Source organism: Sus scrofa, chromosome 5 (assembly GCF_000003025.6).
Source record: "Sus scrofa isolate TJ Tabasco breed Duroc chromosome 5, Sscrofa11.1, whole genome shotgun sequence".
In the NCBI taxonomy this organism is placed as follows: domain Eukaryota; kingdom Metazoa; phylum Chordata; class Mammalia; order Artiodactyla; family Suidae; genus Sus; species Sus scrofa.
The window spans coordinates 14013396-14035653 of NC_010447.5; the positions used below are offsets into that span (position 1 = coordinate 14013396).

At 50.0% G+C, this 22258-nt stretch overlaps 1 protein-coding gene across 1 annotated transcript; it reads left to right on the forward strand.

Moving 5' to 3' along the window:
- Positions 7736-17801, forward strand: CKAP4 (cytoskeleton associated protein 4). The gene is given in 3 exon segments (NM_001244631.1): positions 7736-8381; positions 15323-15952; positions 15955-17801. Coding segments are annotated over 3 exon segments (1776 nt in total). The 5' UTR covers positions 7736-7925; the 3' UTR covers positions 16645-17801.

The window sequence follows — 22258 nt, forward strand, 5'->3', positions numbered from 1 at the left end:
TAGTACCCAATTCTAAACTTGCAAAACTTGGGAGACTTTCCCAACACCCCCAGCCCCTCAAGAGTGGGTACCAGGAAAGGGGGGATGCTGAGAATCTGAAGTCTAGCATTGAAGTCACACACACACTGTTGAATCCATCCAATGACCAATCCGTCGTGGGCTGAGTGCCTCCTACATCCAGGCAAACTGCCCGGCTCTAGGGATGAGAAAAGGAACAGATGACAGTCTCTGCCCTGAAAGCTTCAGTGTGAATGACACTGAGTAAACAGGCAATTATATTACATCGTGGCAAGTGCTGTGACCCATCTGGGAGCTGGGAGAGCACCAGGGAGGGGCGTCTTCTCAGGGTGGAGGTGGGGCAGGAAAAGGGTCAGGGAAGCTGAGTTCCTGAGAGAATATGGCAAATCAGGGCAACTATAGGAAAGCTCACTCTGGCTAAACATAGGATAGGAAGGGATTGGAGGAAGAAATGAGGCTAGAGAGAGAAGCAGGGGCCAGATCATGAAGGATTTTTTAAGGTCACAATAAGGCAGTGATTCTTTTTCTTTTTTTTTTTTAAGGCCACACCCAGGGCATATGGAGTTTCCCAGGCTAGGGGTCTATTTGGAGCTGTACACCACAGCCACAGCAACGCAGGATCTGAGCCACGTCTGCGACCTACACCACAGCTCATGGCAATGCTGGATCCTTAACCCACTGAGCAAGGCCAGGGATCAAACCCGCAACCCCATGGTTCCTAGTTGGATTTGCCTCCGCTGCACCACGACAGGAGCTCCAAGGCAGTGATTCTTATATATTTTTTTCCCTACAACACTCCCGAGGGGTGCATAATACGTCCATCAGTGGCATGGTGAGAAGGAGCAGCTGTGGAGATAAACTGCCCATGTCAGGGTGAGATAGGGCCCTGCCCTGCACTTCCCGGTTTGGGATTCATGGTGCTTATTAAGGGTCTGGATTTCGTCAGAAGACTGATGAGCCTCGGACACTAGGCTTTGTCTTCCTGTTGGGCTCCACACTCATGTGCTGGCTGAGGGTACTGAGAGCCCCAGGAGCAACTGCCTGGATTCTCGCCCGACTCCCACCATTCTTTAGCTATGTCACCCGGTATAAGCTGTTCGCGCTCATCGGTAAACTGAATCAATACCACTGTGGTGCCTACATCAGAGGCTCGCTGAGCGTGGAAGGAGGTAAAGCATGTGAAGCTCCTGGCAGAGTGCCTGGAGCGAGAGAGCAGTAAATGTCAGCTGGCTGCGAGAGTGCAGCTCCCTGCGGCCTCACGGTGTTAGCAATCGTCCTCTTTGTCATCCCCATCCTGATCCCTGTTGCCGTCACCATCCTCATCACCACCACCACCACCATCACCACCTCCTCCATCACCACCTCCAACACCTCCATCACCATCCGCCCCCCGCCTTCCTGATATTGACATTCTAGGGAGTCATTTCTCACTGGGTTCCTCCCTTCCACGGTCTTTCCTTTCATGAGCCACGGCAGCTTCGGAAAGAGAAGGCCCTCCAGAGAGAAATTTAAAATAATGTGAGAGTCATAACGCTCATGGAGCTCCTCCTACGGGCCACACGTTGTTCTAGGAACTGGGGATACAAGAGTGAGCTAAATGGGGTTCCTACTCGCGGAACATACAGTCTAATGAGAAGACACAGGCAGCAATAATGAAACAAATGGATATACAGTATGTCAGAGGAAAACAGAGAAAAAAAGGGAGGAGAGAAGGAAGATAGTATCTCGGTTGTTAGTTTATATAGGATGGCCGTGGCAGATCTCACCTAGAGGTACCACTTGAGAAAGTGGAGAATACCACCTCACGGATACCTGGGGGTAAAGTTCTCTGGGCACAGGGAATAGAATTACAAAGGCCCCAAGGTAGGAGCATACGTGGCATATTGAGGAGCAGCAGGAGGCCAGTGTGATTGGATGGCAGTAATTGAGGGGGTGGTGAGAAGGGGTGAGATGAGAGAGGCAGTAGAGGGCCAGGACATGGGGACCGTGGAGGTCACTGTAAAAACTGCCTTTTCCTCTGTCTTGGAAAGTTGTTGGAGGGTTATGGAAAGACGTGGGACATGATGTGATACATTTTCAGGGCCTGATCTGGCCTTTGTATTGGAAAAAAGGACCACAGGGCAGCAAGGGCTTAAGCAAGGAGGCCAGTATGAGGTTTGTTATTGATTGATTCATTGATTGATTGATTTTATAATGATTTTTATTTTTTTCCATTATAGCTGGTTTACAGTGTTCTGTCAATTTCCTATTGTACAGTAAGGTGACCCAGTCACACATACATGAATACATTCTTTTTTCTCACATCCTGCTCCATTATAAGTGACTAGATATAGTTCCCAGTGCTATACAGTAGGATCTCATTGCTTATCCGTTCCAAAGGCAATAGTTTGCATCTATTAACCCCAAATTCCCAATCCATCCCACTGCCTCCCCCTCCCCTATTTATTTATTTATTAGGGCTGCACCTGTAGCATATGGTGCAGGCTATTGGTCACATTGGAGCTGCAACTGCCGGTCTATACCACAGCCACGGCAACTCGGATCCGGGCGGTGTCTGGGACCTACACCACAGCTCACGGCAATGCTGGATCCTTAACCCACTGAGCAAGGCCAGGGATCGAACCTGCATCCTCATGGATACTAGGGTTCTTAACCCACTGAGTCACAACAGGAACTCCTGCACGAGGTTATGCCAATAACCCAAGCGTGAGCTGGGTGGGGACTTGGATCTGTGGAATAATGTGCAGGTTGCAAGAAGTCAGAGAACCTGGATGTGTTTTGAATGTAAAGCCATCAAAATTTGCTAACATACTGCACTGGGTGTGGGGGGATGGGTGAGGGAAAAGAGGAGTCAAGGATGATTCCTGAGAACTGCATGGATGCTGCCGGCCTGGGCTGGGGTGAAGAAGACTATGAGTGGAGGAGAAAATCAGGTGAGTATTCACATTGCTCTGCAAGGTTGGGACTGTGGTTATCTTCCATAAAAATTGGGACCCAGTGAGGTGAGACTTCATATGGTGCTGGGAGCTTCAAGAAAGCTACCCCTGCAGGGTTTGGAGCTGGGGAGCTCCTGGGAGTGGGAGCTCCTGGGAGTGGGAGCTGCTGAGGCTGGGAGGGGTGATCCAAGCTCTCCAGAGCCAAACTATCCAGGAGGTCCCCACCTCTAACACACACCCTGTTTGCAGGGCATTGAGGCTTATGCCTTGGCCCCTGGGGGTCTCGTCCACCTGGAACAAGGAAGCAGTCAAGGTAATAGCGGCTTTCTATTTAGACGTTCTAATGGGAATGCAGAAAACCAAGAGGGGTGCAGGCTTATCAAGTTCTACCTTGTAATTTAAGATCCACCTAGTCCAAGGGTGTTCAGAAGCATCTTTGCACAAGCTGGGGGAAAGGAAGAGATGTCTCTGGCTCCTCCTCTTCTGCACCCACATTCTTGATTCTCCAACACACTCTAGGGAGGATGAAAATGAAAAGGGATAGAGGAGAAGAAATCAGGAGGAAAAGAAGGGAAACGTCCTCTAAATACTTGTTGTTCTGACTCAGAAAATGAGATAGAAGAATGGAAATCTCCAAGAAAACCTGAGCCTTCCTGCCCTAGAAGATGAACTGCCATGACTACTTACCAACCTCCTCCTCCCGGTGTAGCCAAACAGCACTGGGGAACCACGCTTCAGAGGGGAACACTGCTTCTTTTTCAAGTTAAACACATCAGAGCCTGTGGTGTATAAGCCACATGGGGTGCTGGGAGTTCCAAGAAATGATGAAAGAATATCGTTGAAATCTAGACACAGAAGCTCTGTGCAGCTAGACTTCTACTCAGTGACTCTGCAAACTGTATTAGCTACCCTTCATTCACTGAGCCCTGATGTGTGCCCAGTATCATATGGTGTCTCATTTAACGCTCACAGCAACCAGGTGAAATAGTTCTTAATATCCCATTCTCTCAGGTGAAGACACAGAGGTTCAGAGAAGTCACATGCCCCAGCCAGTCATGGAGTCGAATTTGGACCCAAGTCAGTCTATTACAAAACCTGTGTCTTTTTTTCTTTTTTTGGTCCCGCTCACAGCCTTCACAAGTTCCTGGGCCAGGGATCAAACCCATGCTACAGCTGTAACCAGAGCCATAGCAGTGATAACACTGAGCTACAAAGGAATCCCTAGAGCCTGTGTCTTAACCATTATATTTCACTGCTTCCTAAAGGAAAAGGACAAGAGAGAAACACTAATAATAGCCACGGTACCCTCCCCACTCCCACATTCTTCCAATGCTCAGCAGAGGCAGAAAGTTTAGCTACCTGCCATTCTTATATCTGGCCTATATTCTAAATCAACTTCTAAAAATTTAATTATTTCTTATAATAATCACATGACTATTTTCTCTAAGAAATAGATTGCTAATCAGAAAAGCGTGTAGAGATACAGAAGTGTTGACCTTGAAATCTAGAGAGGAGATTAAGTACACTTCTCAAGGTCACAGAGTTCGTTAGGGGGCAGAACTAAGGCTAAAAAGTCCAGGCCTGAGCTGGGCTGGGCCGCCAAAGCTGCTTTGCAAGTTATCACTCCCGCTGCCCTAACACAGATGACTGCTTGAAGGACGATGGTTACTCTTTTGTGCACTAGAGATTTTTAAACACAATCTGAATTTAGCTGAAATTTTTAAAGGAGGTTCTTCCAGCACCTTTGATGAGTAGGTCTGCTTTCCTCTGCCATCTCCTTTCCCCTTTCATAGGTCAGTGGTAGGCGTGTTGAACTAGGAGTTTTCTCCTGGAGCTCCCAGTATTTAGTTGCAGTGGGGACATTGCTCTCTGTCTGGGGCAAATGATTGTATTTCTAGTCCAGAACCTGCTATAATCTACCCTGGCTTTCCCCACTAACAGCGACTCCTCTGTTCAACTGGCTGGCTTCTATGGACCTCTGCAATCCGGACCCACTCCACCCAGCTCATCTCTCTCTTTCCTAATTGTAGCTCACACCCTTCATGTCAGACAGGTGTCCTGGGTTCAGCGGGTTTCTGCCACAGAAATATCCTCCCTGCTCTCCTCCTATGCAAATTCATTCTTCAAGGCTTTGCTCAAGAACTTTCCGCCTCAGAAGACTTCCCCATGTGCAGCCCCAAGGGTTTGCTTTCCAAGTTCCCTTTACATTTATATTCTCAACTGTATAATTTAGCCCTCGAAATGTTTCTGCGCAGTTCTTCAAATGCAATGCAGGCCCCTTGAGGAGAGGCACATGTATCCACTTAATCCATTAGAGATTTTTTAAAACTTAAATTGAGATACACCAATATAAGCAATGGTTGCTTCCTGTCCTCCAAAAGAGGAGAGGCTTGTAGTTTTCACACATCTGTCTGGTATATAGTGGACCCTCCACAAAGTTTTGTTATGTTGAATTAACATACACAATGCCTTGCGTTGTGATTACTTTCTGTCTCTAAGTCCCATGAGAGATATCATGTCTTAAAGGGGGGTATTTGAACTAGGCCTTAAGAACAGGGAGCGTTTTTAAAATTTTATTTTTTAGAGGATAGTTAATTTACCGTGCTGTGTCAATTTCTGCTGTACAGCACAGTGACCCAGTCGTGTGTGTATCCTTTTTCTCATATTATCTTCCATCACGGTCTATCCCAAGAGACTGTTCCCTGTCCTATACAGTAGGACCTCATTGCTTATCCATTCTAAATGCAATAGTTTTCATCTACTAACTCCAAACTCCAGGTCCATCCCACTTCCCCCCCCTCCCCTTGGCAACCACTTGTTTGTTCTCTATGTCCATGAGTCTCTTTCTTTCTTTCTTTCTTTTTTTTTCCCTGCTTTTTAGGGCTGCACCCATGCATATGGAGGTTCCCAGGCTAGGAGTCGAATTGGAGCTACAGCTCCGGGCCTAAGCCACAGCCACAGCAATGCAGGATCCAAGCTGAGTCTGGGACCTACAACACAGCGCACCACATCACCTGATCCTTAACCCACTGATGGAGGCTAGGGATCGAACCAGCAACCTCACGGTTCCTAATCGGATTCATTTCTGCTGTGACACGACGGGAACTCTGAGTCTGTTTCTGTTTTGCAGATAGGTTCATTGGGAGTTTTTTTTTTTTTGTTTGTTTGTTTGTTTGTTTTTAAAGACAGAACTGGGAGAAGTTTCCAGGCAGAAGAAACAACACCTCAGAAACACACCGCAGACACCAGATTCAGGGGGAAAGCAGCTTGTAGAGGGGAGCTCTCTCCTTGCCCCAGCATCAGCTAGCCTTTTTGAGAGTAGGCAAATTGCTTAATTTCTCTGCGGCCTATTAAGCAGCATAGGCCCTGAAAGCAGCAGATCAAGATTCAAATCATGGTTGTGTGTGACCTTGAGCCAGTCAGTTGGGGTGCGGCTCAGCCTGTTTCTTTCCTAGAAAGTGGGTAATATAATTCCGACCTCAGAAGGTTTTTGGGAGGTTTTGAGAACATGTATGTACGTTGCTAAGCAGAGCCAGAGCCTGGCATAGTTCTATTTTCTTCTACCAAAGTACGGCCGACAACCTGATCTGCTTCCCTCTCATTGCTGCCACTGCCGCCTTCCCAGCATGTAGCAAAGAGCCTGTCCGTAGCAGGGACTGTGGACAGAGAGCGGCCCCCAAAGGGAAAATGGAGATGAAAGGGCTTCAGAAAAAAGTCAACAGCGTCGACAGTGGACCGGCTGGGCTAAGTGGGACGCTCAAGTCTGTCCCCTTGAACAGTCTTGGCACAGTGCAAGAATCTTTGCTAACTCTCCCTAAACATGCCACTGGAGCCGACTGCTTTTCATAAAGCCCTTTCTGCCTCCGCCTTCAAACCCCAGGAAAAGAGACAAGGTCCAACCCTCGTAGGCCTGGAGGGTGGGATGGGGAGGGGCGGGGATGTTCCCAACTCCCCGCGGGAAGGACTGGGGGGGATCCGTTCCCGCCCCTTTACTCCTACTCCCAGGGGCAGGGCTCCTGGGGCGCCCTCCTTCGTTTCCTTCCCGCTCTGGTCCAGAGGGAGGGGGGCTCGCACTTAGCCCGCTGCACCGGGTCTTGCCCGGCTCTCCTCCCTCAGACTCGCCGGGCCACCCCCATCTCGGCCGCCTATCCCAGGGGGCCCCGTGGCCCCAGCTCAGTCGCCAGTCCGGGTCTCATCAACCCGGCCCTCCACCCCCTCCCTGTGGCCACCTCGGCTGCCGGCTCCCGCCTCCGTAGATCCAGCCTGGCTGCTCCCCACCCTGGCTGCCTTCTGCCCCCTCCCACCTCGGCCACTTCAGCCGCTTGCTCCGACCTCCGTTGACCCGACTGGGACACCATCCTCAGCCCCCCCACCCCACTCTCCCGGGCCCCAGAAAACCCCACTAGGCCACCACCTTCCCTTCTGCCGACCCCCCGACCCCTGGACCCCACAGACCCCGCTGGGCCGCCCCTCGCCCTTCGGTTGTCCCCCATCCCACCCCGGCTCCCGCATCCCCGGCTGGGCCGCCACCTTCCCCTCGGCCGCCCCTCTCCCCCCGCCCTGTCGTAGCCCGCGTGGACCCCGCTGGGCCGCCCCGGGCTCGGCCCTCCCTCTTTGGGGTCGTGGCGGCAGGGGGAGGGGCCGCCCGCCGGCCCCCGCGTGCGTGGCAGGCGCTCCCCGCTCGGCTCTGCCGGCCTCCCTTCCCGGGAGGCGGGGTCGACGCCGCGGCGGCAGCGGCGGCGGCGGAGGCAGGCCCCCTCCTCCTTCCTCCCTCGCCCGGCCTCTTTCCTCGCCCGCCCGCCCGCTCTCGCTCTCTCGCTCTCTCTCTCGCTCTCTCTCGCGGCCGCTCCGACGCCAGCAGCGCCCGCGTGCCGCTCGCCCAGCCCCGGGGGAGCCCGAGGAAGTTTCCCGGGCCGCGCGCCCCGCTCGCTCGCCTCGTAGCCCGCGGCCTCACCCGCCGCCGCGCCCGCCATGCCCTCGGCCAAACAAAGGGGCTCCAAGGGCGGCCACGGCGCCGCGAGCCCCTCGGAGAAGGGCGCCCACCCGTCGGGCGGCGCGGATGACGTGGCGAAGAAGCCGCCGCCGGCGCCGCAGCAGCCGGCGCCGCCCGCGCCGCACCCGCAGCAGCACCCGCCGCAGCATCCGCAGAACCAGGCGCACGGTAGGGGCGGCCACCGCGGCGGCAAGTCCTCCTCCGCTGCCGCCGCCGCCGCAGCTGCTGCCGCCTCGTCCTCGGCGTCCTGCTCGCGCAGGCTCGGCCGGGCGCTCAACTTTCTCTTCTACCTCGCGCTGGTGGCGGCGGCCGCCTTCTCGGGCTGGTGTGTCCACCACGTCCTGGAGGAGGTCCAGCAGGTCCGGCGCAGCCACCAGGACTTCTCCCGGCAGAGGGAGGAGCTGGGTCAGGGCTTGCAGGGCGTCGAGCAGAAGGTGGGTGCTCCCGGGTCCCCTCAACCCCCGTCCGCCAGTCTGCGGCCCCCGCAGCCACAGCCGGGCCCCTTGCCGGCCCAGGCCTGGTGTCCTTCGCCAGAGACCTGAGAGGCCCCCTCCCCGGCCCCCTAGTTCTGAGGCGGTCCCCAGACCCTCTTTGTTAATGGCCGCTGAGGAATCGGCCCCGAGGGATGGACCGCTTCGAGGATGGTCAGGCCAGTCCCGGAGGGTGGGCCAAGGGCCTGTCACAGGACATTAGCGGTGACCTGTAAGGAAGCCGGCGGCCTCTGGGGAGACCATTCTTTTTGGATTAGGAACCACTGAATGGGCAGAGTTGTCTAAAGAGGTGGTTGGAAGGGAAGCCAGTGCATCCCTGGAAGCCTCCGGCAAGGCCGTGCCTCTGCTCGCCAGGTGGGCGACATCTGAGCCAGTTTTTAATAGACCTGGAGCCCGGAGAAGGAGAAGCTAGTAATCTTACTCGATTACTCATTTGTGTAGTTATAATGGAATATTTTATATCTTTAGGTCCCTTGCCCTTTATTGGACCAATGTACCTATTTGAGCCTTGGAAGAGCATATTTCAGCTTTAGAGGAAAGGCAAGGCCAAAAAGACTAGGTCACACTGGTGAATAACACCACGGGGTACATTTATATGGTGTTTAGAGGGCTTACTCATTTATGACCTAATCTTTGTAGCAACCTTGGGAGGGAGGGAGAACTGGCAGTTTTGACTCCATTTTCCAGACCAGAAAATTGAGGTCTGGAGATTTAGTGAATCGATAAAGACCCCAGCAGATAGGCAGACTGCATGACAGTGTCTTGGCCCTTTCGGTTCAGTGTACACAGGGGCCTATTTCAGGTGTGGATGGACCCAACTTTCAACACAAAGTTGCATAGGTTCCTCCCTTTCTGTCTTTTCTCTACACCAAGGGCAGCTCCCTCAGTCTCATTCCTCCTCCTCCATCCTCCACTGATGCCATTGCTCAATGAAAGTTGGTTGCACGATCGAAACAAAAAATCCCGCCACCACTTCTGAGCCCGGAACTGCTGCCTCCTTTTCCCAGCATGCTGCCTGCCCTGCCAAGTTTCTATCGACTTGTGTGGAGTATGCAAGACTAGGAATTTCCTCTTAAGACTGGCAGAGCAACTGGAGTGAGTCATCTTGCTCCATGCTGCAGGCCAAGGGAGGTGACTTTTTGAAGGGAATAAAGTAGACAGTGCTGCTTCGCCTATCTTGAATGTCAAATCATTCTTAAAAAACAGACTGCTGGAGTATAATCACTAGCCTCTCAGTTTCCTCTCTTTGATCCACCCACTCACCAATCAATCATAATATTTGGTGAAGTCTGATAGTGTGGCTCCGTGTAGGCCCTGTGGAGGCTCCCAAGGTGCAAAAGACAAATCCTGCTTGTGGAGCAGCCCACAGGTAGGTTTCAGTTAAGGGAAACCACTGTGCGAGTGCAGAAGATGGAATGTGGAGTTTGCCCAGACCTGTATCCTGGCGGTCAGGGCCATGCCAGTCTAGATCTAGACAGAGATGGTTCACTGTTGACAGAAGGAATGAAGAACACACAGGCTTGTTTGGGGACAGCAGGTGGTCCCCCTGCCTGGAGCAGAGTAACATTTAGGGAGCAGTGAGAGGGGCAGGTGAAGTCGAGGCCTAGGTGGTGGAGGTCTTGAATCCAGGTGGAAGAAACTGGGCTTTACTCTCTCTGCTTCCTCCCTCCCCTCCCTTCTCCGTTCTGGTTCCCACCCCATCTCCATCAACAGCCTTGTACAGATTCCTTTCCTTTTGGGGCTCCCTTTTCCCGTCTCCACAGTAAGGGGAGCGCTCTGCCCAGATTGTTAGGAATCCACCTGGCTGTAAACCATTGAAACAGTGACCTTTCATTTAGTAATGTAATCAAGCTAATATTGAATCGTGTCATCGAGCTGATGCCTCATATTTATTATGCACTCATCTCTTTTGATTCCCACAACCCTGCCAGGTAAATACTGTTTTGATCCCCTTTTCACAGACGAGGAAAGTGAGCACGAGAGGCTAAGTAAACTTTTCATGGTTACACAGCTAGCAAGTGGTAGGGCTATTCAAACTGGAGTTAACTCCTAGGACACTCTTAACCACCCACCTGTTCATTGTGCTGTCTTTCCCAGGCCTTGCCTGGTACCTATTAGGGGCTCAATGAATGCTTCTTTCATTGACTCGGAACTCAGGACGTGGCCATTGGCCACATCGGATTTGCCACTGTGTGTGGCCACTTCTCTCTGCACCTCCAGATGGCCAGTAAATGTTAGTTTGCATTGAGGAATGAGTAGTGATGGGTCCTCTTTATAACCTGAATTTGAGCCCCTTAACTCTATGTGAGGCTTGGTAGGGGCTGGGGTTTGAGAGACATAGTTTTTATTATTATTACTCATAATTAATCTTCGCCGGGGCCAGGCTGTCTCAGCCACCCTCTGAGGCATTAGCACCGTTTCACAGAGGGGCCTGAAGCTGTTATGTTACTTGTTCAGGGTCACTCACAGACCCTCAGTGGTGGAGCTGGGGTTGCAGTCAGAGCAGTGCTGACTCTGAAGTACACTGCTCCACTGCCCTCTTGTATGGCCTCCTGGTTCCTCTTATTCTCAGATGCTCTGGATATTGGGGCATGGCCCAGGTCTGTTGAGTGGGCTGAGAGGCTGGCCTGTTGGTACCCTGAAGATTAAGCAGGCACAAATGGATGCAGGGCTTCAGGAAATGCTGGCAGTTCAGCTTTAGGCCCTCTAAAGCTGATCCAGGGTGGCATAAAATGATTGTAGGAGTAGGCTTAGGCTTGGCAGGGACAGTTTAATAAGACTAGGAGCTATTTGTGGATGAGTGAGTCCTTTGGTCGTATTTCTTTGTTTTCTCATCTTGACTCTGGGCTGGGAGTCGGGGCTTTAGGCTGAGGCAGCATCTCCTCCAGGCAGTCAGTGCACTTTGAACACGCTTCTGCCAGAGTGTATCACTGGAGGCTGAGAGCACAGGTTCTGAAGTCAGGCATTCTGGGATTATGATGCTCAGCTCCACCACTTCCCAGTCTCCTGCTTTGTAAAAGGGGCATCAGCAGGAGCCACCAACTCATTTGATTATTACCAGGGTGGATGGAGATGATGTCTCTGAAGTTCTTCCTGTAATTACTGGTATATCTCAAGTGTCCTGTTGAATGTCAGCCACCACTGTTCTCTCCCTCCACCCCCTGCTGTAGCTCCTTGAGGACAGGGAAACTGTCTTAGTGTTATTTTACTCTGGCTTCTTGTCCACCACTTAGTGGGCATCCCACATATGTTGGGAAAACAGATGCATCCACTACATATTGATTATAATGAGGTCTTTGCACGTGAAGATGCACAGCTCATAACACTAGCACAGGGAAATACTTTCTGTGTTTTCTGTGCAGCTTTCTGTGTTGGGAGTTGGTTGTTTGGTTTCATCTATAATTCCTTCCTCTCTCCCTCCTTCGATCCCTTTCTTTCTCTTTCTCTCTCTTTTTGGCACACCCGAGGCATTTGGAAGCTCCCAGACCAGGGACTGAATCTGAGCCACAGCTCTGACAACACCGGATCCCTTAGCCCACTGTGCTGGGCCAGGAATCAAACTTGTACCTCCACAGCAACCTGAGACGCTGTAGTCGGGTTTGTGTTGTTGTTGCTTTTCAGAGCTGCATCCAAGGCATATGGAGGTTCCCAGGCTAGGGGTTGAATCAGAGTAACAGCTGCCAGCTTACACCACAGCCACAGCAGCGCGGGATCCAAGCCACATCTGCGACCTACACCACAGCTCACGGCAACGCCAGATCCCTAACCCACTGAGCAAGGCCAGGGATTGAGCCTACATCCTCATGGGTACAAGTCGGATTCGTTTCTGCTGTGCCACAACAGGAACTCCCTGTAGTCAGATTCTTAACCCGTTGCGCCACAGTGGAAAGTCCCATCCATAATTTCTGATCCAGTCTCCTTCCTAGCAATTTGTAGAGAACCAGCTCAGATTAGGAGTGAGTCAAGGATCAGGGGGAAATGGACCAGCTGTGTCTTCATCAGGTCTTGCTCTAAATTAATCCATTCTTTGACTAATTCAGAAAACACTAAGGAATATCTGCCATGTTGTAGGTATTGTGAGTACCTGTTCCCACCTCTGTTCTAAATGCTGTGCTTAGAATAGGCAGGTTCTGTGATTGAATAACCTAATTTCAGAGGTGAGCTCTCTCTAGTACCTTCTCAAAGTGTCCTTTATGTGTTAAATCCTATCTCGTTGAGCAGGGGAAACTGTCGTGTATTCTGGAGTCCTTGAGAACCTCAATTTTAATTTGTCTTAAAATCACAGACTAGTAGAAGCCAGAAAGGACTTTAGAAATCTGCTTGTTAGTAGATGAGGAGCATAGGACTTGGAACGTTGAGTGTGACGTGCTCAAAGAGCTGGTTATTTGTGCGGCTGACTAGAGCCCAGGGTTCTGTTCACATTCTTGTGTGTTTGCCCTTTGGCATTGGGCCAAGGGTGGGCTAGGACTCTCCAGACTTCTGGGCTACTGCAGAAGAAAGATTAAATGATAATGAAGGTGATAGTTACTGTTTATTGATCATTAAGTATGTGTTAGGCACAATTTAAGCACTTTACATATATTAACTCAATCCTCACAAGGCAAGCCTATGAGTTAGGAACTATTTTTGTTTCCATCCTGTGGCTGAGGAAAGCAAAGCACAGATAGGCTAAATAATTTGCCCAAGATCACATAGCTAGGAAGTGTCCAAGCTAGGATTTGAACACACATGGCCTGGTTCCAGAATCCATGCTATTTTATTATTTAACCCTTTTTTTTTTTTTTGTCTTTGTACGGCCGCACCCGAGGCACATGGAGGTTCCCAGGCTAGGGGTCGAATCAGAGCTGTGGCTGCCGGCCTACACCACGGCCACAGCAACATGGGATCCAAGCTGCATCTGTGACCTACATCACAGCTCATGGCAACACCAGATCCTTAACCCACCGAGGGAGGCCAGGCATTGAACCCGGATCCTTGTGCATACTGGTTGGGTTCCTTAATCGCTGAGCCACAAGGGGAACTCCTATTTTTTAACTTTTTATCATGGAAATGTTACCAAAGTATACACGAAAGAAGAGATCAATATAGTGAATCTCAGTTTCAATAATTATCAACTATTTTGCTGGTTTTATTTCATCTCATCACTACCCTTCCCTCTTCCTGTTTTGTTTTGCTCTTTGGGGGCTGGATGGCAAGTTATATGACTCTGAAGCACTCTACTCCACTGCCTTGTTGGGTGCACCCCTGGTTCTCTTGTTCTCAGATGCTTTTGGTATTGGGAAATGATCCAGGTCTGCTGAATGGCTGGAGCATGGGCAGAGGAACTGTCCTGTCTTTTCCCGGAAGATTCAGTGGGCACACGTGGGTGCAGGACTTCAGAAAAGCGTTGGCACTCAATTCTTAGGCCCTCTGAAGGGCCCCTGTTGCCTGGCAGATGAGGTGGATAGTGAACCAGTATCTAAATTTTGATTGACACAGTTTACCCAGAGTATTTTGGGATTTATTTCTAACAAAGAATTCCTTTCCTTTTTTTCCCTTTCCTTGTTTGTTTTGGCAAAGTGCAGTATATTATACCTAACCAAGTTAATATAGTAATTCTTGATTATCATCTAATACCTAGTCCAAAATCAGATTTCTCCAACTCTCAAAAAATATCTTTTACACTTGGTTTGAATCAGGATCCGTATAAGTCCACATATTACAATGACTGATAAATCTCTTTAAGTTTCTTTTAAACTGTAATAATTTACATATGCCATTTAATTGTTAAAGATCCTGATTATTTGTCCAGTAGAAATTTCCACATGTGGATTTGGCTGATTGTATCCTTATGGCATAGTTTTCTCTTGTATGTTAGATCTAGAGACTTGATAGATTCAGATTCTTTGTTTTTTCTTTTTTGGCAAGAAAGCATATTAAGTGGTACCATGGACCACATCAGGGTGAAGCCCAGGCCATTAATCATCACACTCTCAGTGCCTCAGTACATTAAACTGCTCCCCAGGGTGGTTCCCAGGTCAGACCCTGTGTAGGGTAGAATTTATTTAGAATGAATGTGTAGTGGCAGACAGGATCATGTGTTCACAAAACCAGAAAATACTAAGGGATCACTGGTCCATTGATCCTGTTTTCAGGTGAGGACAAAATGTTCAGGGCTACAGCCAGAAGTGGTGCCAGAGACCTGAACCTTGTTCTCTTGCCTCCCTGCCCTGTGCCTCTTATGAGCCTCTGCTTTTTTCCTACGAAAACCTGTGAAACTCTTGATCTCGCTGTTTCTTAGTTCTGCTTCCCTCTGTGCTAGCTTGATTTGCAGACTGGTGTTGATTACATACTGGTCTGAGTTGTTCTGAGCTTCCCTCATCCTATAGCAATCAGTAGAAAGAGGTTTTCTTTCCCAATAGTGTGTCCCCCCCCCCCCCCCCCCCCCCCCCCCCGCGCTGGCCTGCCACATAGGGAAGTTCCTGGGCCAAGGACTGCCAAAGCAGTGACCCAAGCTGCTGCAATGACAATGCTAGGTCCTTAATCTGCTGTGCCACAAGAGAATGCCATAAGAGAAGTTCTGGAATTGACTTAGGCCTGGCTTAGGCCACATGGCCATCCACCCAGTTAATCACTGTGGCTCCAGGAGGGGGTCGGGGGTAGGTGAAAAGCACTGATTGGTTAGGCTGAGTTTCAGACCAACCGTGGCGCCCTTGGAGGGGGGCCTTCCTGTTGGTCTCCCAAACCATGTGGGCTGTGTGCAAGAATGGGTCTCCAAAGGAAAATTATGGTGCTCTTCTGGAGGAGGAGGGACCTGGCAGCTGGGCAGATGAAAAGCAACATAGTTCAAACACATAAAACCCATCAGGTCTTCTGGGCAGTTAACATCTGGATTTTGGTTACAGGTACAGTCTCTGCAAGCCACCTTTGGGACTTTTGAGTCCATCGTGAGAAGCTCCCAGCATAAACAAGATCTCACAGAGAAAGCCGTGAAGCAAGGGGAGAGTGAGATCAACCGCATCAGTGAAGTTCTACAAAAACTCCAGAATGAGATACTCAAAGACCTCTCCGACGGGATCCACGTGGTAAAGGATGCCCGGGAGCGGGACTTCACGTCCCTGGAGAACACGGTAGAGGAGAGGCTGACCGAGCTCACCAAGTCCATCAACGACAACATCGCCATCTTCACCGAGGTCCAGAAGAGGAGCCAGAAGGAAATAAATGACGTGAAGGCCAAGGTCGCCTCTCTGGAAGACTCAGAGGGGTACAAACAGGACTTGAAAGCCTTGAAGGAAGTGGTGAAGGAAATACAAATCTCGGTGAAGTCCAAAGAGAAGGACATTGAGGCCCTGAGAAGCACCGTTCAGACCATGGAGTCAGATGTCTACACAGAGGTCAAAGAGCTGGTGAGTCTCAAACAGGAGCAGCAGAGGTTCAAGGAGGCGGCCGATTCGGAACACCTGACCCTGCAGGCCCTCACGGAGAAGATCCTCCGGGCCGAGGAGTCTGCCGCCCGCCTCCCGGAGGAGATCCAGAGCTAGAGGAGGAGCTGGGCCAGCTGAAGGCCGCAGCTCTCCGGCCGGAAGAAGACGGGGTCTTTAGACCCTCCGAGGCCTTTGAAACGCTCCAGAAGGAGAGCCAGGGCTTGGACTCGCGGCTGCAGAGCGTGGAGGACGGGGTGCAGGCAGCGCAGGAGGCCTGGGCGCGCCAAAGCGAGAGCCTGGAGGCCCTGCGCGCGCAGAGCGCGGAGCATGCGCAGCGCCTGGCGGAGCTGCGGGAGCGCCTGGCCGGCCTGGGCCCCGCCCCCGACGCAGCCGACGGCGGCCTGGCGGGCGCGGTGCGCGGCCTCGGCGAGTCGCAGGTCTCGCTGTCCAGCGACGTGGACGAGCTGAAGCGCCGCGTGGCGGAGCTCCCCGGCGCAGTGGAGGCGCTACAGAAGGTGCAGGAGCAGGTCCGCACGCTGCTTGACCGGGACGCCGCCACCGCCGCGCCCCCACAGGACCTGCTGGACAGACTCTCCTCTCTCGACAACCTCAGAGCCTCGGTGGGCCAGGTGGAGTCGGACTTGAAAATGCTCAGGACTGCCGTGGACAGTTTGGTCGCGTACTCAGTGAAGATCGAGACCAACGAGAACAACTTGGAATCGGCCAAGGGCTTGCTAGAGGACCTGAGGAATGACCTGGATAGGTTGTTTGTGAAAGTGGAAAAGATTCACGAGAAAGTCTAAATGGATTGCGTGTGCAGGGCGCGGATGGCGAGTCCAGGTTCTCATGACCAAAAAAATGTGTCGTTCGCTCCCGCGCCCCTCCCCCCACGGCCTGGTCCCTCCGGAAGAGCCGGCCACACCGCCGGGACCCCCGGGCCTTCTGTGTTTTTGTGCCCGGTTAATTTATTTACGATTGTTACCACGCGCCATTGGTTGCGCAAGTTTTCTGCTTCTGCTTTGGGTGGGTTTCCTGAAGGGCCCGGCCCCTGTTCATCTGAGGTGCCTTCTAGAAGGAATGTGCCTCTCTAGTGTTGGGGAGGAACTGTAGTGGCTGCAACCGAGGATTAACAGAAGCAGATTAACCTCAAAAACCCTGCCTGGCCGGCAGATTTCAAGTTTAAAAAAAAAAAAAAAAATGGGGGGAGGAGGTACTTTTTTTTTTTTCTAAACGTCTTTGAGGAAAATTCTTTTTTTTTTTTTTTTTTTTAATACTTTTGGCCGAAGTTTTCATGAGATGTCACTCACTTCCTGTCTTCCATTTTAAACTGGTAACAACTCAAATGTCAGCTCTGGATTGGGAGCGGGACAAGCCCCTCCGTTTTTAGTTGAAAAGAATCAGCTGCTTGCCGGTTGCCTCCTGTGGTGTGGGTGTCTTTTCCATTCCTGAATCATCTCGAGATCTCAAAGGTAACTATGCAAAGAATCCAAACGGTTCTGAATGCGAAGGCACAACCCCCCACAGAGTCCCCTGTGGCTGACCTGTGTCACCTCTTGGGAGGGTCCCCAAATAATTCGATTAGAATAGGGGTTTAGAATCCCTGGAAGGGGGAGCCCTTGGATTCTTTCAGGAAATATATTAGGAGGGCTGCTCCTAAAGGCACGGGCTGCCTCCCTGGGGAGTGGAGGCTACGGCTTTCTTTTTGCCATGATGTCCATGAAGAGGTTTGCCATTAGAGCAGACCCCATCCGTCTGTGAGGAACGTGTGCATTTTCTGTAGCTGTTTGCTGTTTCATTTTGAGCTGTACTGTTCTTTAATGGCTGTCTTGCCCTTTAAAAAAGAAAAAAGAAAAAAATGAAAAATGAAAAAAAAAAGGTTTGTTTAGTTTACTGTGAAATGAACTGTATGGCTTATTTACAGTATTTTTAATTCTTAATAAACACTTGAGCTTTGTTATGACTTTTTCAGAGTGGTTGCCTTCTGAGAATTTAGTAGCTTTTAATGATACATTTTATTAAGGCACAATATTCAGGATTAGAAAGATGGACAAGTTTTCAGTTTTAAGATTTTTTTTTTTTTTTTTTTCAGTTCTGGAAACAAGATGACCTTCTTCTTAGGCCTGTGGACATAGTTTTGATTGATTATTAGCTGACTTGTTTAGAGGTCATTGCTTGACTCCAACTCTTAGCTATAGCAGAGGGTCTTTACCCTGGCTACCTATTAGAAAGAATCTTCTAGGGGCTTTTAAAAATCCATGGATTCAGATTCAGTCGTTGTAAAGAGGTCTGGTACTAGCATTTTAAAGTCTCCTTAGGGAGTTCCCATGGTGGCTCAGTGGAAACGAATCTTATTAGCATCCGTAAGAATGCAGGTTTGATTCCTGGCCTCACTCAGGGGGTTAAGGATCTGGTGTTGCCATGAGCTGTGGTGTAGGTCGCAGCTACAGCTCCGATTAGACCCCTAGCCTGGGAACCTCCATATGCCGTGGGTGTGGGCCTAAAATAAAAAGAGTAATAAATAAATAAAGTATCCTTAGCTGATACTAATGCACAGCCAGGTTTGAGAACCACTGTCTTGGACACCTTGGTGACCTTTGGTCCCTGTGCAAACCTAGGCATGTTTCCTTTTCAGGTTGCCATTCACCTGCCACTTAATAATAAGCAATACTATTTATTGAATTGAGTCCCTGTGTGTCTGGCATGGTGCTTTGCACTTTATAAGCCTCTGTTCATTCCTCTTAATAGTCCCTGGAGGTAGGCAGTATCATTCTGCATTTTCCAGAAGGGCAGCAGGCTGAGAAGCATCATGTATGTTAATTAGCTAGGAATTGGCAGGGCTGAGGCTTGAACCCAGTCCTACCCTTAACTGTGACAGCATCCTTTGCTGCCCACCAGCGCATGTGAAGGGCCACAGTGACCTGTGTGGCACCTGCGACCCTGGTTTCAGAGCCAAAGGCTGCAAGAGCTCTTTTCTCTCCCACCCAGGAAGTAGAGGGAAGCCAAGAGCTGAGTGCACCTGGAGCTTCATGCCCCCTTCTGGCCAGAGGCCCCCTCATCTCTGAACTGTCAGTCATCCTGCATCCCTGAGGCTTCACAACGCTCTTTTTCCCAAGGCAGTTTGCAAATCAGGATGGGCCCTTTATAGGTGTTAGAAATCATTTGTATTTTTATTTTAAAGTCAAAGAATTGATATGTATATTTTAATAACTCATTTTGCCCTCTTGGAGAGTGTGCTGAGCAGCATAAACACCCATGTGTGGAGCAGAGTAAGTTCTGGTTCCTTGTCAGGTCATGTTCTTGCTCTTCCTTTTAGCCCCATTTCTGCAGTCTCTAATCTCAGACTGTGGAGTGGTTTAAAGTATTCTCACTTAGTGTTAATAGTTGAAAACATCTACAAGGGACAGAGAAATAATTAGATATAAATTGAAGTGGCGAACATAAAAGGAATGCATTATGAGGTAGATCTTAACCCAAATAACAATCACAATTCAATCTTGTTCTTGTGTCTGCTCACTCATTCATTCACCAGATATTTATTGCGCCCATAGCCAGACATTTTGCTAAGTATTGGTGAATTCAAGATGCCCATTTGACAGGATCCTTGTCCTCAAAGAGTTTGTAGCCGAGTCGGGGTGAGTCATGTAAGCTGGTAGATGTTACAGGGAATTCTGGGTGCTGTGGGCATAATGGTCACAGAGGAGGGAGTGGCCAGTTCTGTCGGGGTTGGACTGCAGTGGTTAGAATAGGTTTGCAAAAGCTTGTGGGCAGTCTCTTGGGATGTGTTCACGAGTAATGGGAGCCCGAAGGAAACATGAGGTTGCCCCACCCTTTGTACAGGGGATAGGCACAAGTTATTGAAGCTATTGATTAAACTGCAGGTGATCAAGCACCAGGATCATAGTCTGCAGTGACATTCTCCGGGCAAGACTGGCAGCTGGTAAGGAGACTGCTTCACCACTTCCCGTGTCACTTAGAATGGTGATGGTGATACCTCACAGGATGCTTGTAACGGTTGAATGAAGTCATGGGTAGAGAGGGTTTAGCTTAACACAGCGCTTGGCACATAGTAAGAGCTCCAGGGCTCATCCATGTGCAGCCACACCAATGGGCAGAAGATTGAAATACTTCTTTGCTGTTCCATGAAGAGCTGCGGCCTTGAGGCCCCTGAGTGCCCTCCTTGGGACCACTAACCACCTTACAGTCTAGCAACTAATAGGCTAAAACCCTGGCCTAGTGGGGCCTCCAGGACCTGACTCTAGCCCCGTGGCCAGCATTCATTCTGATGGATGGGCACCCATGCTTTGCCAGTGGTGCAATATTTTGAAATCACCTTAATGCCTTCCTCAAAGCATGATTCTGAGCTACCGATCTGTTTTTCTAGTAACATCTGGACAACCTCCCTCCCTGTGCTACCCCCACCCCCCACCTCACTGGACATCTTGCATCATTCAGAACTGAAGACCTTTTCCCGTGGAGTAAGTGGAAGCACTGCTCCCTCCTTGCTTGAGCCAGATTCTCATTGCTTGAGAATCACCCCTGTCTCTCTACCTCTCCCTTTTCCTGTCCCTCCATACCCACTCAGGTTGAAGCCCAGGCACAGCCACCCCCATTCCACTTCTTCCAGCCTTCACTCCATCACCAGATGCTGCCTGGATTCCAGCAGCAGCCCCTCACCTCACCCCCCCTGCCTGTTAACACAGAACCACAGTTGGTATGCTCAGTTTTCATGCAGCAGCAGTTGGAGAGCTCCACTCTGCTGGACAAGGAGCAGATGACAGAGATCAAGATAGATGTGGTTCCTGCCTTCATGAAGCCCACAGTCTAGCTGGCAGGAGAGCAGCAATAGATGTGGAGAAACGGAGCTAAATGTACAAAGTGCAGTTAGTGTCCTGAGGGGCAGGAACAGCCCTGATTGGCCTCCCTATCCTTAGCCCAGCTCTTGTTTAGGGAATTCCCTGTGTCCTTTCCCCACTAAATCCTTCGGTATCTTTCCTTTGGCTACGGGAGAAAATCCCAGTTAAAAACCTGTGCTATGAATTACTCTAGAACTGGTTTCTTTTCTTCACTTAAAAATACCTGGTACTGCAGGTCCCGTGGGGTACAAGCAGTAACGGAACCCAACTGGTATCTATGAGGATGAGGGTTCAAGCCCTCAGTGGATTAAGGATCTGACATTGCAGTGAGCTGTGGTGTAGGTCACAGGTGTGGCTTGGATTTGGTGTGGCTGTGGCTGGTAGCTGCAGCTCCCATTTGATCCCTAACCTGGGAAATTGCATATGCTGCAGTTGCGGCCCTAAAAAGACAAACAAAAACTAGTACTTTTGGGGTTTACTTTTTATTGAAGTGTAATTTGTGCGCTTTAAGGCATACACATCTTAAGTACACAGCTGAAAGAATTTCTGCACATGATACACCACGTACTAAGATTACATCACACCAGATCAAGATACAGAGCATTTCTAGCACCCCCGTGGCTTCCTATGCCCCCTTAGCCAGTAACCTCCCAAGGTAACCACTCTTCTGACTGCCATCACTGTCAGTTATTTGTGCCTATTTTTGATTTTTACATAGATGGAGTTGTACCATATAAGACCTGGTATTCCTTAAAAAAAAAGAGCCCAGCTTTATTGAGATATACTTTATATACTGTAAAATCTACCCAATTAAACTGTACAGTTGTTCTTAGTATATTTACACAAGGCCGTAAATTTGATAAATCTTCTAATTTGATAAATCTCGCCCCTGTCACATACTAAAAAAAAAAAAAAAAAAAATGTGGCACATACTAAGTGTTCAATAAATAGCATCTGTTTGAGTGCAAAAGGTGTTTTGAACTGGACAACACATTTTGAGGTCTCCATCTTGCTGGTCAGTGACTCAGAGGAAAAAGGAGGAAGGAGTGGTGGAAGTGTTCTTCCTCTTGCTTCTCTGGCTAGTCTACAGGGAAGGAGGTGAAAACCACAGCGGCTTCAACTGCCCTGCCCCCTCCTCAGGCTGTGTTTGGTCAAGGGATGGATTCCACAAGCAGCTGTTTATTATGAACCGGGCAGAACTGCATCCACTCTGGGAGATGACATGAAAGATGAGGTCTCGGAGTTCCTGTCGTGGTGCAGTGGTTAACGAATCCGGCTAGGAACCATGAGGTTGCGGGTTCGGTCCCTGCCCTTGCTCAGTGGGTTAACGATCTGGTGTTGCCGTGAGCTGTGGTGTAGGTTGCAGACGTGGCTCGGATCCCGCGTTGCTGTGGCTCTGGCGTAGGCCGGTGGCTACAGCTCCAATTGGACCCCTAGCCTGGGAACCTCCATATGCCGCGGGAGCGGCCCAAGAAATAGCAACAACAACAAAAAAGACAAAAGACAAAAAAATAAATAAAGGAAAAAAAAAAAAGATGAGGTCTCTTTTCCCAGAGACTCCCAG